The 17,830-nt window shown below is 49.5% G+C and overlaps 1 protein-coding gene across 3 annotated transcripts in view; it reads right to left on the bottom strand.

Annotated features, from left to right (window-relative positions):
* The window catches only part of SEMA5B (semaphorin 5B), a 114,795-nt gene that overhangs the window by 20,390 nt on the left and 76,575 nt on the right, over positions 1 to 17,830 (bottom strand). For all 3 annotated transcript variants that reach the window (XM_057306710.1, XM_026494896.4, XM_057306709.1), the window contains exons 2-4: positions 17,334 to 17,535; positions 12,097 to 12,196; positions 8,493 to 8,538 (exon numbers count right to left, since the gene is read on the bottom strand). In XM_057306710.1, the coding sequence (XP_057162693.1) occupies positions 8,493 to 8,538; positions 12,097 to 12,196; positions 17,334 to 17,487 (300 nt within the window). In that variant the 5' untranslated portion in view covers positions 17,488 to 17,535. The remainder of the gene's footprint in view (positions 1 to 8,492; positions 8,539 to 12,096; positions 12,197 to 17,333; positions 17,536 to 17,830) is intronic.

Genomic DNA, 17,830 nt, shown 5'->3' with positions numbered 1-17,830 from the left:
CCAAAACTGGCAACCCACTCCTCCTCCACCCCAATTCCATTTCCTAAGGACTACTTTCAATGCTTTTAGCTGTTTCTCTGTGTGTGTATGTTTTAATAGAGTTTATTTTAATTTAATTTAATTTTTAAATCCAGTTTCTCAAAAATATGTATCAATCTCAGACTTTCTCTTCTGACTTCCTGTTATGGAGGTAAAGATTTTTCCCAGTCACCCGTTCTCCCCTACCCCAAAGCACACATACATTTCCCTTCTCCCCATCCTCCCATTGTAATTATGTAATATTAACTATCTAAAATGTTAATATAGTTCTTTATTTTTAAGTTAAAATCAACACTGGTATTTACATTATTATGAATATATAAAAATTGTTCACTACTACCAACCAGTACCCTGGATTTCACTGAATATAAACCACTGCTGATTATAATACGAAACACCAAGAAAGAAAATACACTGCCAATCAAATCTTTATTACTTAAATTTTTAATGTAAACTTATTGAAAGTGCTCTGATTTAGACATACAATTTTTATCATCTATCAATCTTGTGTGTATGGAAACGAAAAATGGAAACGAGCTGAATCAAGTATTCTTAAACCTTCTTTGAATTCAGAGTCGGCCTCGTCTGAGTCACTTTCCAGGTGTCAGTGCTCAGCTGTTTTGTTTGGATCATGTGTTTGAATCACCCAGGGCTTCAGTGATGCAGCAATTCTTCAAGAGTATTCCACTCAGGTCCTCAGAATTTTCTTCCAAGCTATGGATCCCACTCTGCAAGTTTGGATGCTGGTACTTTCTTGGTCTTACCAGAAGGTGTCCACAGAAGGTTTTCCGAAAAATCAGGACTCCAGTTCCCTCCTCATATGATCCTAAAACGGTCTGTGGCCTGAAATGTCAATGGGTTGCTTTATCAGAATAAGGACCAAGTTCACGCCTGCAGAGGCGAGGACAACTCAATCAGGACAGCGGTCTGGCTGACGGTGACTGTAAGACGCCATCAACAGGAAGAAGTGGCCTGATTTCAGACTCATTAAAATGTGAAAATGTGCATCTGAGAATCCATGAAATCACGCCTATTCTGATGAGGTTTCCTTCTTGACCAACTTTTGGTTTTCCTGGACTGAATAATTGCCTTGATTTTCTTCATTTGTTTGTTTTGCAACGTACTTACCATTAATTTTTCCCCAAATGTCCAACAGGTGTTACAAATCCCTCTCAACATCATTTGCTAACTGTAAGCACAAATGGTTCTGATCACCCATTCGTTCCTGTCCCCTCCCTCCTGCCTCAGCCTCCAGCTTTCTGCCCCACTGTGGACTGGCTGCTCCTGGGGCCTCCTATTTGGCTGTTATCCTGGGATTTACCTTCTCTCCTTTCCTTTTTGTTAAATCCCATGTTTCCCATTCTTTTGATTTACTTGCTTATTTTGGTGAAACACATCTCCAATATCTTCCTAAGAAAAGGAACATAGTAGATCAATTTTTTAAAAGTTTTTATTTATTCATTTATTTAAGTAATCTCTACACCCAACGTGGGGCTCAAACTCACGACCCCGAGATCAAGAGTTACGTGCTCTTCTGACAGAGCCAGCCAGGCGCCTCATGATAGATCAATTTTTTTAAATTTCTTGCATGTCTGATTCATTCTATCTTCATACATACTTGATCGATAGCTTTGAGACAGAGTTCTAGGTTGGAAATAATCTCCACTCAGAATTTTAAAGGCATTATTCTTCCAATGTCTCCTAGATTCCAGTGTTGCTATGAGAAGTCTGATGTAATTCTTTTCTTTCTTTCTTTCTTTCTTTCTTTCTTTCTTTCTTTCTTTCTTTCTTTCTTTCTTTTTTCTTTCTTTCTTTCTTTCTTTCTTTCTTTTTTCTTTTTCTCTTCTTTCTTTCTTTCTTTTCTTTTCTTTTTTTTTTTTTTTTTTGAGAAGATGGCGATGGAGAGGGAGAGAATCTTAAGCAGACTCCACACTCAGCACACAGTCAGACACAGGGCTGGATCTCACGACCCTGAGATCATGACCTGAGCCAAACTCAAGAGTTAGATGCTTAACTGACTGAACTATCCAGGCGCCCCCAAGTTTGATGTAATTCTTATTCCCCAGCTTTTCTAATGACCGTTTCCTTTTTCTTTAGACTCTAGAAGCTTTTTGGATCTTCTCTTTCATAACAATATCCTGAATTTCACACTGCTGTGCCTTAGTGCATGTCCCTTTTGGGAACTCATTCAGCCTTTTTGATGTGAAGACTTGTCCTCTGAGTTGGCAGATATTCTTATGTAATTTCATGTTTAATTTCTTCCTCACCTTTTCCTCTGTTCCCTTTTTTGTAGCTCATTAATCCAATCAACTTTGGCCCTTGTGCGCTGATCCTCTAATTTTCTGTTATTTCTCCCCTGTTCTTAATTTCTTATTGTTGTTGTTGTTGTTGTTGTTCTTCTAATTTCTGGGAGATTTTTCTTCAACCTCATCTTTTAATCTTTCAATTCATTTTTATTTCTCCAATCACATTTTTAATTTCCATATTTTTAATTTATTATTTTACAAAATACATTTTTATATCTCAGAAGATTCAACTCGTTCTTCTAACTACTTTTAAAAAACGTTTTCTTATATTTCTCTTACTGTCCCTGTTTTCTTACAGCTTTCTGCTTTTATTTGCTTGTTTGTTTTGATTTTTCTCTTTCACTTTAGAGGCTTTCCTGATAGGTCTGGTGATTTTTGGCTATTTCTTTATATTTAAAAATAAATCAACTAGCCATTTCCCACTGAAAGGAACCGGCCTCTTAAGGTAATGGCTGATTCCAGGTTTGGGGTTGGGAAATGTACAAGAAGGTGAGTCTGGAACATTTCCTCACCCAAACAGCAAGGATGCAACCAAAGGCAACCAGGTTATCATGTCAAAAGACCCAGGAACCAACTTGAAGAGGCCCCCTACTGGCAAAGATAACTGCAATGGACTGAAACACACCAACAATGTTTAAAGCCATTTTGAGTTTGTAATAATAAGAAGAAAAGAATAAAATTAACTGATCATCATTTACAGACTGATCATTGACAGACACTAGCAAAACAGCTCATTCTTTGAAAAGTGGTAAATAAAGAAAGAGTATCAAACATTTATCCTGCTTTTTTTTTTTTTAAGATTTTATTTATTTATTTGACAGAGAGAGACAGCCAGCGAGAGAGGGAACACAAGCAAGGGGAGTGGGAGAGGAAGAAGCAGGCTCCCAGCGAGGCAGGGAGCCCAATGCGGGGCTCGATCCCAGGACCCTGGGATCATGACCTGAGCTGAAGGCAGACACTTAACAACCGAGCCACCCAGGCGCCCCTTATCCTGTCTTTCCTATATGACCATATGGTTGGGTAACCAAATTGGAGATGAGAAGTTTTTCTTTGTAGAAGTCCAGCTCATACATTGGAACATCTACAGAATTAATGGATCTGGGAAACAATCATCAATAGCTGCTAACATTGAAAAAACCAGAATAGTATGTGCGTCCTAAAAAAAGTACATAATAACACCTATGAAGTAAGTAATCTTGCTTCAATCTAAACTGAATAAACTCTTTAGATCTAGCAATCAATTTACAGATGATACAGAGAATAGAGGAACATGTTAAGATGTACCACTTGGATTGCAATCAGCAAAATCCAGACTGTGGAAAACTCTATAGGACAAATGATCAGGTTTCTTCAAAAAATAAATTACACGAAGAAAGAAAGAAGAGAAATACTGTTTTAGCCCCATACCCCATTAGTGTCCTTTAGCTTTCTTGAAGTCTTAAATTTGGAGACTCACCAGTTAGCTCTTTAGAGAAAGGGTCTTAGTCTCCCTTTGTTGGGGGAGGGGTAAAATGGATGAAAGGATTGCTGTGTGGGATGGGATAGGAGCCCTGGATTCCAACCTCTCAATTTAGACAATTTCAACTATTTACCCCTCTTATCTTTATACCTCATCCTCACATTCTACGGTACTTACATCCCAATTTCTGAGCCCTTCTGGATGGTTCGGCTTACTTCTCTGCCATATTTTCCTCCATAAACTGTTCTGCTCTGCTAAATCTGTTATGACTGCCCATCCACTTTCCATCTCCCTAAAGTGTTTAATCTCTTCTCCACTGACGTCTCTCTGTCACTGTGGATCCAAACCTTTAAAAATTCCTCACTGTCATTTTAGTGGGTTTTTGTGAAGAAGCGGAGATAGACATGTATGATCAATCCATCTGCCATCAGAAAGCTTTAAACTAGCACCGCCCCAGAAATTCCAGGATGGCAAAGTCTAGTGACTGCATAGCTTCCTGCTATGGGAGAGAACAGGCAAGTCGGCTAGGAACTGGGGAATCTCCTTGCAGACTCAGCGCCTCCCCTGGATGCCAGTGACAATGGCTCAACATTAAAACATCTTCTGAGCATTAAATCCACCAGTCAGCAGAGGTTAGATTTCAAATAACTTGAGAGCTGCCAGATTAGCTTGGCGAATGTAGAGATAACTAGAAGAGAGCTCAGAATCAGCTTCTCTGCTTGCCAAGGCCCAACAAAGCCCCACATGCATCCTGACACATATGTGCAGAACGGTCCGCGTTTCTGCACTTCCCAGACATCTGGCAGCCCAAGACCACAAATCCATTGCAATTAAGCCTCCAGTCACATCATCCCCTGGAACCCCTCTGGCAAAGGTCAGGAAATTGCCAAATCCAAGTTAGCTCATCACACAGCAGCCCCCTGACGCTGTTGACCACTGGTCACCTTTTCTTTCCCCAAACCAGTTTAAGTTACACTGATAAATAACCATCACAGATGAGCTGATTTGACTTCCCTTCTCTGTCCACAAGCAGGAGTACACACAGGCACACTGCCCTCTGTGCTGCTTCACGCATCTCCCCTCCCCTTAGTGCTAGGAGAATGGGGAAGGAGGCTCAGCATTTCTATTCTCCTGAAGGAATAGTGTTTACATAAATTGTTTAATAGGGGTTAGGTACTTAGAAGTCCTTTTAATGGATGCTGGTTTGCATAAACTGTTTGTATTCAGATTTTTCTTTAATTATTTAAACTATCAATAAAGCACTGAGCTTTAAGTTTGGTTAAATCCTACCTTGGGGCCAGTGGGAAGATCTGGGAGAGTCAGAGCCATGTGTACCCCCAGGGCAATATGGAGAGTAGAGGAAGCTGGGCTGTGGGGCCTGGGCCCTACCTTCTCCTGTGGGCAGTGGTCAGCTCCATTTTAGCACTTGGTTGCCGTGAGCCACTTATGATAGCAGATGCTGTGGGACCAAAAGCTTCTAAGCAGGGACCGAAAGCCCCAGAGAGGGCAATGGAAGGGCCCTTGCTGAGGTCAGGCTTCTGCGGTCAGAAGTCAGGGCTTTTTCACCAGGCCGGATGACAGACCAGGGGACTGGAGGCCAGGGTTCACAACTCCAGCCTCTCCAGGGAATGCCAGGCAGCCCACTCCAACTTCTCTCCCTGTCTCTCCACTTTGTGGCCAGATGGCACCCACCACGGTGGGGATGTGGGCATGAAAAGTATTTATTCCTCTCCTCAGTTCTGTCGTGGAGAATCCACTCTGGACTCCTGAGATCAGGCCCCAAAGAGACACCCTGGGAAGGTGGTAAAACCAACGCCTGGTGCACTTGCGGCTGGTATGCGGTGCCCTTCAGAGAAGCCACTGAAGCTGACCCTTGCCCCCAGTGGGAGCCCCCAGTGGGAGCTAGGGGGCTGGTATAAGAGAGCTTCCTAAGGCTGAGGCCAGATCAACACGGACAGGGATGAACCCAATGCCAGGCCTCATCAGCAAGCCAGAGAGTCCTAACATCTGATCGGGTGAGGGACCTGGGACTTGCGGGCCAGCTGTCAAGGACACCTGGGGAGGCCAAACCAGCTGGGCAGCACCTACAGAAAAGATACGGATATTCTAGGATAGCAGTTTCGAAATTTGGCTGCACACTAGAGTCACCTGGGATTTAAAAATCCCAGTGCCCAGCTGTACCTTGACCAATCAAGTCAGAATCTCTGAGGGTGGGACGCAGGCATCAGTGGTTTTTAAATCTCACTTGGTGATTCTAGTGGGCAACCCAGGGTGAACCACAGCCACGAGCCAGGCTAGCTCCATTCCCAACCTGATTTATGCTACCCTGCTCTGGAAGCCAGAAACCTCCATGGCACCACTGGGGGCCAAGCTTTTTGCTAAGCCCTCCAGAGCTGCTAACTTCCCCAACTCCAGGGCTCACCTTCATGCAGAAGACTGTGTGGGGTGCGTGTGATGTTTTATGTCTCCTAAAGATCTTCCTTCCTCTTCTCTCCATCCCCGCTCTACTGCCTTGGTTCAATTTTCCCCACTACTCACTTGGGCTATGGCAGTTGCCTCCTAACCCTCTCCTCCACTAATCCATTCTCTGCACCAGGCCAGGTGATCTAAACACCAAAACTGGCCATGCCGCTTCTCTACTTAAAACCCTTTGGTGAGCCCCACTGCCTTTGAAATAAAATACAGACTGCTCTGCTCAGCAGTGAAGAGCCTCGGCAGTGTGGCCCCTCTCTTTCCCCGGGCCTCACCTCCTACCCCTTTCTTATTCACACAACATGATCCTGCACACTGGGCCCCTCAGCGCTCCATGCTATCTCACACCTCTGTGTAGCCCCCCGCCCCCCGCCTTTAGCTGCCTGGCAAACCCCATCCTTCAAACTCTAGCCCAAGGGCAGCTCTCCGAGAAGGCTTTGCTGGCCACGCTGAGCCTGATGGGTTCCTAGCGCCTCTGGGCCATCGCTGAACCCAGCGTTCACCCCGCCCTGCATGCTTCCCACCGCATTGCTTTTATTTCTGCGCATTCATTTCTCCTCTCTTTGATCGCTTTACTGCTCCTGGAAGACCTTCATTTGCAGACCTTGGGAACCTCACAAAAAGCCAACTGCCTGAGCTCAGGGCAGGGCCCCTGGACCCACTTCCTCCCACCCACTGTGAACCACCTCTGCACCGACTTCCCTCAGGCCCTGACCTTCTGGGCTTGGCATCTTGGCTTCATTTTCTGTGGATGTCAAATGGTAAGTAAGTACTGGATGCGCTGCTTGTGACCAAGCTGACAGGCCACCGGCTGCTGCTGTAGCCCAGGCCCCAGAACCATGCCACAGAAATCCCATCCAGGACGCGGAATTATTTGTGATCTCATCTGCTTATTCCTGAGGCCAGCGACTGAACCTGATTCATCTTTGGATCTCAAATGCCTAGCACCATGCCTGGGACCAGACCCAGCTTTCAGTAGATACTCAATAAATGTTTATTGGGTGGGTGGTTGGATAAATGGACGGGAGGTTGGCTGCCTAAGGTAAGGACTGAAGGATAGATGGACCTATAAATGGATGAATGGCATTTTCCTTTCAATTTGTCCTAGTTCCTTTTCCCTTCTGATGGTTAGACCTTTTCTGCTCCCATATACTCCCCTCTGGCAACCAGCTGCAACGACCCCTGTGGGTATACACCCAGGTGCAGCTAGAAGAAATCAGACCAGAATGTCATAACAGCTCACTAAGGAGGTGTCCCCGTCCCCAAACGCCCTTTGCAGTGAAATCCCATACCAAACAGACCAGCACCTGACCACCTCCTATAACCGTTCTGTACTAAGGTCAGATGCAGCACTCATCATCTTGTCTTGGCTACACTGTGAGCTCTAGAGGTCAGAGACTGCTTTTCTTAGTCCTCCTCGTGCCCCCGCCCCAGTTCTGATGAAATTAACACTCAAGCCTCCCAGACACAAGAACTGAGTCTTTCCCCTCATTGAGGAAGAGATGGACTTTTCTCTAGAATGTTCTGCCTTTGCAGAGGTGGTTTGGCATCTGTTTCTCAATCTGGGATAAACGTTCTGGATCAAGGAGTCCCATTAAAATGCCTCCCAGAGCAGTTAGGGAATTATGCTTGGGGAGTCCTTCTTGGCAGCAGATAATAAATCAATCACAGCTCAGTGAGAATGCTGAGTTAGAATGGGATCACTGAAGCCAAGCTAAGAAAGGAACCAGGGATACGCTTTCTCTAGAGGCCAAAACTCAGACCTCCCTGTAGGACTTAGAAGAACCAACCATTCCAGTTTGCCCAGGACTGTCCCAGATTTAGCACCATAATTCCTGCACCCTGGGACCCCTCACTCCCAGGCAAACACGGCCAGCTGGTCACCTGCGCCCAGGTGCTCCTTCTCTCCTACGTCAGCGGCTCCTTTGCACAATGCAGGAGCCCTGCATGTGCCTCTATGTGTGTCCACACCCCTGCTTCCCAATAGTTACCTTGAAGCCAGCCTGAGTCCACGCCCACGGGGCTCCAGGTTTTGCCCCTAAGGGCTGAATTCTGAATCTTGCTCCCTCTGCTAAACAGCCCAGCCCCGCAGCCCAGCCCTGGCTCCCAAATCCAAGGGAAGGGAAGGGAAGTGGAGGGGAGGGGAGGGGAGGGGAGGGGAGGGGAGGGGAGGAGGGAGGGGAGGCAGGAGGGGAGGGGAGGGGGTGCAAATGTACCTGAAGGAGGGAAACATTGGCAAGGCTGAGTCGGAAGAGGTAGTTCCTGTGAAAACAGAGACAAAAATCGTAAGTCAAGCTGGCTCTGCCGGCAGGTCCCCAGGAAGCAGCTTCGCGGCTCTTGCTTCATGGGGCGTGGGGTGCAGACTGCGGAGTGCCTATGGTGGGCCAACCCCTGGGGAGAGCTTCATCTCCACTGGCTCTTTTAAACCTTCCAGCAACCCCAGGAGGAGAGAGAGAAAGCTTCACTTACAGATGAGGAAACGGTGGGCTCAATGTCCGAGTCACAGAGACGGTAAGTGAGGGAGTTGGGATTCAAAGGCAGACCTGCCTGCTCCCGAAGCCCACACTGTCTCTGCTCCCGGGCTGTGCTGGCAGGCCCAGCCCCACCACCACTTTCCCAGCCAGGCAGCCCACTTCTGTTCAACTCGCAGCCTCATGGAGCTCCTGCAGGAGCCTAAACAAGCCATCCCCTTCCTTCCACCCTGACCCAGCCCGCTCCTCAGTTAGGCCAGCCATCTGTCCTGACACCGCGCCTCAGGCCCTCCAGGTCCCGTCTGCCTCCTCATCTGCGGCAGTCCCTTCTGCAGTCACTCTGGCTCTGACCTCCCCACGGCCACCTCCCTGGACCACCGCGTCTCCTCTTGCCCAAACCACCCCCTCCGTCCCCGCACCTCCCAGCCCACAGCTGCCAGGCTCTATCTGCCGCAAACGCTTTCATCACATCGGCCTGCTGCTCAGAAACCTTAAATAAGGAAGCAGATCCGCACAAAAACCTGCACGTGGAAGTCGACAGCAGCTTTCTTCCCAACCGCCCAAACTCAGAAGCGACCAAGAGGCCTTCCAGCAGGTGAACGGGTAAATAAACTGTGGCGGATCCAGATAACAGACTAGGACTCAGAGCAACAGAGAAGTGCGCTCTCAAGCCATGAAAAGACATGGAGGAACCTCAGATGCATAATACTAAGCAAAGAGGCCTGTCTCAAAAGGCTACACACTGTACCATTCCAACTATATGATATTCTGGAAAAGGCAGAGCTATGGAGACAGTAAAAGATCAGTGCTTGTGGGTGGGAGGACAAACAGGTGGAGCAGAGAGGATTTTTAGGGCAGTGAAACTACTCTGTATGACGCCGTAATGGCGGACACGTGTCATTATACCTTTGTGCAAACCCGCAGAATGTAGACCACCAAGAGACCGTAGTGTTGACTACGGACTTCGGGTGATAATGATGCCTCAGCATGCTTCTTCAGCTCCAACAAACGCACCCCTCTGGTGGGGGAGGCCACGCATGCGTGGGAGCGGGAGGTATGTGGGAAACGTCTGTACCTTCCTGCCAAGTTTGCTGTGAACCTAGAACTGCTCCACAGATAACAGCGTTAACGTACCAGTGGTGGTACCACTACCACTACAGTTAACACCCGTCGGGCACTCACAGCGGCGGGCGGTGAGGACACCGCTTTGCCTGGACTCTGGAGCTGTAGGGCCACTATGACTAGGCACGGACTTGGAGGGTGACAGGGTCACTGGTCAGCGTGCCACGCAAAAGTGAGTGCAGGCTCACGGAGTAGACCCCGCAGCCGAGGCAGGGAGAATTCCAGCTCGGCTCCCTGCTGGGGACCTTCTGGGAGTCTCAGTGTCTGCGTCTGTAAAATGGAGAAACGGGATGCCTGTCTTTCTCATTTCACAGGGCTGTGGAGACAGGGGAATGGTGTGATGCATGTTAAGAGGCTTTATTAATGTCAAGCAGATGTAAAGGCTTGGTTTTCCCTAAGAATTTTCTTTCTTTCCTTCTAACATCTACTTTTGGCTAGTCCTCTTTTTGGTTCCTGAGGTGTTTAGGGATAATTGCTTCAGAACTTTCTGGCCTACCTCCGCTGTCCTGAGAAGAGCACTGAGGAGAAAGGTTGTGGAGTGGGCCAGCAGGAGAAGGGGGCCCTGCTGAATGAATCCAGGGGCCTGAGGGAGACACTTCAGTCTGGAGGCTTTTCATCCCCAGCTCTAGGCTCCAGGCCCAGGCTCCACTTAGCTTCTTCGTTGTGCTGGGGCTGGGCAGGCCTCACCGGTGACCTTGGCTCCAGGCCTCTGCTGGACCTCCCCAGCCCTTGCCCTGCAGAGCTTCCCTGCCTCCCCCTCCTGGCCTGAGGACAGATGGGCTCAGGCTTTGCCCCAGCTGTCTGCTCAGGTAACACAGGCATCTGCTCACAGCTTTAAAAAATTAGGGGAAACATTGCATCACTTTATTAATTTTTATCCCATCAAAAATCATTCATCACAGCATTGCAGGCTGCTCTTCTGGGAGATGAGAACAGAGAGAAATCTCTGCAGCCTGACCCGCCCCTAAATCCCTTATGGAACAAGGCATGGTATACATGAATGAAAAATATCCCCAGCCCGAATTCCAGAGACCCAGGGGGGTCAGAAAGAACAGGGGAAACGTCTGGCAGAAGAAAAGAAGGAAGGAAATTGACCTAGAGAAAGGGGGAGAAGAAACAGAGGACCCACTTCATCTGCTGTGAGGGGGCAAGGGGCCAAGTCCAGGCCTGACTTTCCCTGTGTCCGAGGGCAGCCAGGCTCAGGATGTGGCTCCCCCAGTGGAGAAGCCCCAGAGCAGATGTGAACACAGGCTGGTGGCCTCGGTTTGCTAGTCCACACAATGGGGATAATCTCAGCGCACCCTGCCTCGGGCGAATGTGAAGATGAGGCCTCATTTACTGCATATGTGGTACTCCGCTGTCATCTTGGGATGTGATCTTGGGAAGCTCCCCTCCCCCTCTCCTGTCCCTTGCCTCTTCATGTTTAAATCAAGGGCAGCTGGATTAGACTATGATTTTCAAACCTGAGAGCCATCACACTCACCTGGACGGCTTGCTAAAGCGCACTGCTGGCCCCACCCCCGGAGCTTCTGATTCTGCAGGCTGGGCGTGGAGCCCAAGAACCTGCATTTCTAACAAGTTCCCCGGGGCTGCTGGTCCTGCTGGTCCAGGGACCACTCTTTGAGACCCACTAGAGTAAACATCTCTAAACTCCCTTCCCTACTAGAGTTGATGGTCCCTGATTTTGTGAGGGCTATCTCCTTCTGTTCCACTCCATAACATCTCCACAAGTCCCCCCTAGAGCCAGAACGGTGGGGTTCAACAAGATCAGGCTAGAGAGAGGGAAGTGAAGGGCTTCATAGGACAAGCTGGCGGCCTGAGTCCAGCATCCCAGGTGCAGGCGTCCAGCCAGCCAGCAGGGGGCTCCTGGGCACCTTCTCTGCATGGAGCTCAGGGAGAGGACATTGACTGGGCAGTCCTGGCAGCAGGGTAGAGACAGGCGGTAGAAGGTGGCCAGCAGGTGTTCTGCTCTCAGTAACGACCAGCCGCGAAGGAATATGGCTTGCTGAGGTCTGGAGGTCTAGAGGTCGCCCCCTCCCCACCCTTGTTCCAGCTAATGCTTCCTTTTGTGGGAGACAAGACATTCAGGTACAGAAAGGGCCTGGCAGAGAGGAACCAGGGCCCAAGACGAGGGTCTGCCCATAGTGCGCTCATCCCCAATAATATTCCCTCCACCCAATTCTAAGCGCACTGACACTCGTGGCACCAACCCTCCCATACCCATTACCTGGCTCCCACGATGAGCTGGTTCCTGGAGGGATCCAGTGCAAGCTGGGAGAAATCACGGGCTCCAGGGTAGGTGAAGTTGAAGACCCACGGCTTTAGATCTGGTGGAGGGAAAGGCAACAATTCCGGTTACTGCTGCACCAGCATCCAACCCCAGAAAGGAAGGGCTACAGTCAGGATGAAGTCAGGGAGCAACGAGGTGGGGGCACCCCGAGACCCGGGCTCCACCTGCCCCCTCTGTGAGCAGCCAGCTGGGGGACAGGGAGTGGGGTGTTGTCACTGTTCCTGCTACGTTCCCTAGGTCAGAGAAAGGCTCCACCTGACCCCTAGCCGTCCAAAGGGAAAACCAGAATCATCCTTGACTCCCCCAGCCCCTCACCAGCACTTAAAAACACTCACAAATCTCTACTGTTCCACCTCCAAGAAATCCATCCCCCTTGGCCTCTGCACCCCACCCGTTCCAAGCTACTATCATCTCTTGCCTGGACTGGTGCCAAGAGCATCCTATCTAGCCTGGCTTCCACTCCTGCCCCTCCAGTCCATTTCCTACAAAGCAACCAGAGTGATCTAAGAGGCAAATCTGGTCATGTCACTCTCCAGCTTAGAACACTTTAATAGCTCCCAGTTGCCCCAAGGAAAAGTTGCAACTCCTGTGAAGGCCTTTGAGTTCTGGACTCGCTGTCTTCCCAGTTCGACTGCCTGGCACATTAACTATTTAGTGATCCCCCGAGAGAATGATGCTTCACCTTTTAAATGCCCCCTCAAACTACCACCCCAGCCACACTAAACTGGAACACTGTGCAGATCTCTCCCACCAAAGCCTGCAAAGCTTTGCCCTTCTGTGCTCCCTCAATGGAACAGTCCTGTTCACCCCCATCACCACCTCACCTCCTCTGAGAAGTCTTCCCTGACTCCCCCAAGCCAGGGTAAAGTCTCTACTGCCATCAAAGCCCCCATCTTGTTGGGGGTCTAGCCCCGTTGTTTTCTTTGGGGGGTAGGGAAGATCTTGTTTCTTAGATCTGTAGGCTCTGCCCTGCATCTGGAAGGAGTTGAGTGAATGCATGAGTAATCCTCAACTCCCTTCTGTATATGAAGAATCAAGTTTTCAGACAAGGCCCCACGGAGGTGGGAGAAAATCGATGTGGGTGGTCAGTGTCTATTCTTGTCCCCAAGGAAGGCCAAAGCCTACCATGGGGATTGGGCGGGGGGGGGGCAGAGACCTCACAGCCGTCTGGATGGATGGGGCAGTGGCCTGAGGAAGATAGTCCTGGGTCACAGTGCCTAGCTGACCTTCCCTCTTTTCCACTCACTGGAGACCCACATCTCCCATCCTGGTCCATAGCCCCTTAGCAGCTCCCCTCAGCCCTGGCCTCATGGATGGGAGGGAACTGACCAATAATGAGGGAGCCATGGGGCAGAGAACTTTATGTCAATGTGGGTAAAGATGAGGCGGCAATGTGAGGCCCTGGGCTTTCTCCCCACAGTGCATTAGCGACGAGCTCACAGAAGGTCCAGGGGATTGTGTGTGTGTGTGTGTGTGTGTGTGTAATCCAAGGGAAATAAATCATTGCTCATTATCCCTCCACTACAGAGCAAAAGCAACCCTTCATTTCTGCACGATAGGCAAACACTTAATCGCTCCCTGGAGAACTCGAGGTTTTGTAAGCTGGATGTTTTTCAGAAAACTGTGATATGCACGATCAAAAAAAAAAAAAAAATAGAAGAGAGAAACTCTGCAGCAGAATGTGGCAAACCCCTTGGGTCTGCTGCTGCCCTCAGCAGGTGACTACAGGTTAGCGAGGATTGTCATGAATTTGCAACGGCATCTGAGCAATATCGGTATAAGGAGTAGATCTGGAGTCAGGTAGGCTGGGTTTTTAGTTGATCTCAGGGTCACCCTCAGAAATCCTGGTAGAATAGTATACTACCTTGGAGACTAAACCAAGAGTTCTCCTCCTCCAGGAAGACTTCCTGGATTATAATCTCTCCACCCTGATTTTATTTTGTTCCATATTGTCTCTACCTTGTCTGTTCCATTCACACTGTTTTTGTCACTCTGAATGTGCTCAAGTCTGTTTTCTTGGCCGGGGGGGCACTATGAGGGGCTTGCCTGTCCCCATCAGACTGAGTGCTCCCCAACAGTAGCAACTGGGTCACACTTCAGTTCTCTTCTTCCCCTTCTGATGGGGATCTTCCAGATGTGGGCAGCTGAACAGGGGAAGAGGTGGTGTGATTGGTGTGCTGGAAGCCAGGAAAAACTCCATCTGGGGACCTCTTAGCCCAATCTTCACTCAGGCCCTTTCCTGGGGCGGGGAGGGGAAGGGAAGACGAAACAGGGCAGGAGGGAGGATGGCTGGCAATGGGAGGGAGGGGCAGGGGAATTGAAGGCAGCCCCTTCAATTTCTGTCCCTCTCCCCTAGCCCCAAAGGGACCACCGACAAGGGCAAGGGGAAAGGGGGGGGGAAGGGGCGAGCGGGGAGAGATGCAGGCGGTTGCAGCACGTTGATCCTGGGGGAGCTGTCTTTGGAAGGGAGCCAGCTCCCTCTTATTAAACAGGCAAACAGGACCAGAGGGAAGGCTGTCTTTAAAACGCCAAGCACGTTCTGAGCTCCGTGTGCAGTGAAGGCTTTGGACGGCGACTTTAAGAGAAAAATGACATTCTCCATGACGCGCTGTGATTTTAATTATAGTCAATTCAATTACCCACTTTGTGGATTAACCACTGTCAGTGTTAATTCCATACTGGCTTCTCCCTGCCTTCTAGAAATTCCATGCTGTGGCTGACGGAAGAATGTGCAGGCAAAGACAAACACAGGAGGGCCCCCCCTTAAAAGAAACCCGTAGGAGAAAGTTTAACCTTACGAAACGGAAAAATGCCTGTCAGATTCTGCAACTGACAGTTCCTCTAGGGTATTTAGGGGTTATTCACAGATCAGCCAGGTGTCAGGGGAGAAGGAAACTCACAGCTACAGGGTTGGAACCCTATTGATCAGTCAGAAATAAAATGTAACATCTGAGGGGATCCTGGAAGCTGGGGGTTGGCGCTGGGCTGGGTCATGTGGCAACTTCTCTGGTACGAAGCATCACCCAGAACGCAGTCAGTCACCCAACATGCACTGAGTCCCTCGTGTGTGCTCAGCCGTCCTAAAAGATGTGAGGAGACAAGAGATCCAGTCCCCGTCCGGGACCAGCTGTGCTGGGGAACCAAAGGGAGTGACCTCTAAGGAACAGCAAGAGAACTTTGAGTACCCAAAGGAAACTCTTACTCTCCTCTGAAGTCCCACAGCACCCAGCTCTGTCCCTGGTGTCAAGCAGGGCCCCATAAAAATTTGGTGAATGGATAGGAAAACTCAAAGCTGTCAGAGTAGAGAACTGGGTGGGCTGAGGGCAGGCCAGGAGGGCGGGGAGGAAAAGCAGAGATGCTGCTCTCTCTAGGGCTGTCAGTCTAGGATGATGGACCATCTCTGCTCGCTGGGGCGAAGGGGATTCCTTAGTTACTCTGTGTCAATCTGAACCTCACTCCTCCATTCAGAAAGACGGTGGGCGGGAAGCTAGTTTCATTCAAGTGATATACACCTAAAGATTAAAAATGGTGTCAAGGGGAAAAAAATGGTGTCAAGGAAGCCAGGCACTCAAGGGATACATTTTCCACCTCTCCACTACACTCACCCCCTCCCCAGTTTGCTCAGGTACAGACCAGCCTGGCGGGGGGACAGGAATTTCCATGCTCTCCTTCCATTGCCCCCAGAATCAGCCAGGCCAACAGTGCCCCCCAGCAAGGCCCCTGAGAAGAAATGTTTCGTTAGGAGTGGCCACGGGGCGTCCAACAAGAGGACAGCCCTCAGAATCCCACTCCTTCTGTCCCCCACTCGGTCCTTCCCTTCAGTGACAGCCACCAGAACTCTGGGAGCCATCAGAAGTCTGAGAGTGTACGCGTGTTTTGTAGGCTTAAGGACATTGCTAATTGACTTTAACCCACTTAAGCCTTCAAAGCCTTGGATCCCGGCTCAAACAAGACAGCACTGAGAAGACAGCTGCAAATTCTCCTCCCTGAGACAGGAGCCAGCACACAGCTGGGAATCCCACACTTCTAAACCACCCCAGCCCCCGCACCTTGCCACCCCCAACTCCTATCCATCCCACCCCTCCCACCCCCCAAATCCCATGCCAGCCTCAGACTCTTGCATTTATTTTTCTTGCCCCTCTTGACCAGCTGCATGGAATCCCAGAGGATGGCTTCTCGTCCTCCTGCCCGGGGGCCCCGAAGGTGGAGTGCCGATCACTCTGCCATGGGGACCAGAAAGAGGGCTTGCATGCCCGATGTTAAGGCCTGCCTCTGACAAGTCTCCCCACACCTCTCTATTTCAGCCTTCCCATTGGTTACAGGAGATTGACAGTCCTTGCCCTCCTCCCTGCCAGGGTTATTGTGCTGTGGAAATAGGGCGGGTGTTTATCAGACTTAGGAACCTGGGGACCCCAGATTCCAGTGTAAGCTGCACGCAGATGATGGAGCTAGAAGTGTTGATGGGATTATGGCCCCACCAGGGAGCCCCGAATTGGCCACCAGGTCATGGGAGAACATCTGTTTTGTTTTGGGTTTAGATTATCATTTAATGTATATATATTAATTTTAGAAACTTTTACTGAGAATTTATAGACCCCTCAGAGTATGTCCAATGATTCATAAATCCCAGTTTGGGAAATATTTTAACAGGACATCTCATGCCCTCCCTTGACAGACAAAGGAAGTTATGAGTCATCAAGGCGCCTTTCCCTGTGGGTTCCCAGGCCCAAGACAGGCATCCCTGAAATTGTCTTAGAGCAGCAGGAAGCTTTCCAGAGATTTCCAGGCACTTCCTAAGGAGTGAGTCATCTTCACTCTGCCTTCCAGGGAAGCTACGAAACAGAGCTCATAGCTTCCAGAAGAGCTAAAGCTGAGATGGCCAACGAATCCTTGTCCACTCCACCCAGGGCAACCACACCCCCACTTCTAGCAGGAATCCCAGAAAAAGGTGCCTTCCTTCCCCAGATGAACATGGATGAAAACTTAAATAAACTGTCTGGAGCCCATGGCTCCTGCTAGCCCATAGCTGCCGGCCCAGGGCTGCCCATCCTTCTTACATTGATCCCCAGGGGAACATCTGGGACTTCCAACAGCTGGAGACCCTGCCAAGTCCAGACCTAAGTCCTCAAGACCCAGGCATCGCGAAACAGGAGCGAGTGGGAAGTGGCTCTCACCTGCAAAGGCCACAGTGGGGTGTTCCCTCAGGGTGCACAGCTGCTGCTCACTGCTGGGTTCAGTGGCGACATCCTGGGAGCTGGACAGACGGAACACCAGCAGTGTGAGGCTGGGCGGCAACAGGGTGACAGCCAGGGGTCCCGGGAACACCATGGTGGGCTCCTCTGCAGTCCTAGCTCCTGGAGACAGGCTGGGGAAGATCTGCAAGGCAAACACTCAGTCTTACCACGTGCCGACGTCTCCCCGCTTCCTCCATGGTTGTGAGCAGTCCCCGGGCTCTGTTTGTTGGCCTAAATAAATTTATATTTTACTTCTGTGACTTACAGTTTACCTTGCCCTCGTAACACAAAGTTATAGATCATATCTTGAGAGCTAATTTCCCTTGTAATGGTATTCTGGATAAAACTGGCAAATTATAGAGCTTTTTCTATTATGATCCCAAATGGCTTAAAATTAGTTTTAATGATAAAGGTTGTATCTAGGGGTTTTAATAAGT

This window comes from Ursus arctos, unplaced genomic scaffold (assembly GCF_023065955.2).
Source record: "Ursus arctos isolate Adak ecotype North America unplaced genomic scaffold, UrsArc2.0 scaffold_4, whole genome shotgun sequence".
In the NCBI taxonomy this organism is placed as follows: Eukaryota; Metazoa; Chordata; class Mammalia; order Carnivora; family Ursidae; genus Ursus; species Ursus arctos.
The sequence above is the reverse complement of the archived record's forward strand: the minus strand, read 5'-3'. Positions and strand labels throughout refer to the sequence as shown.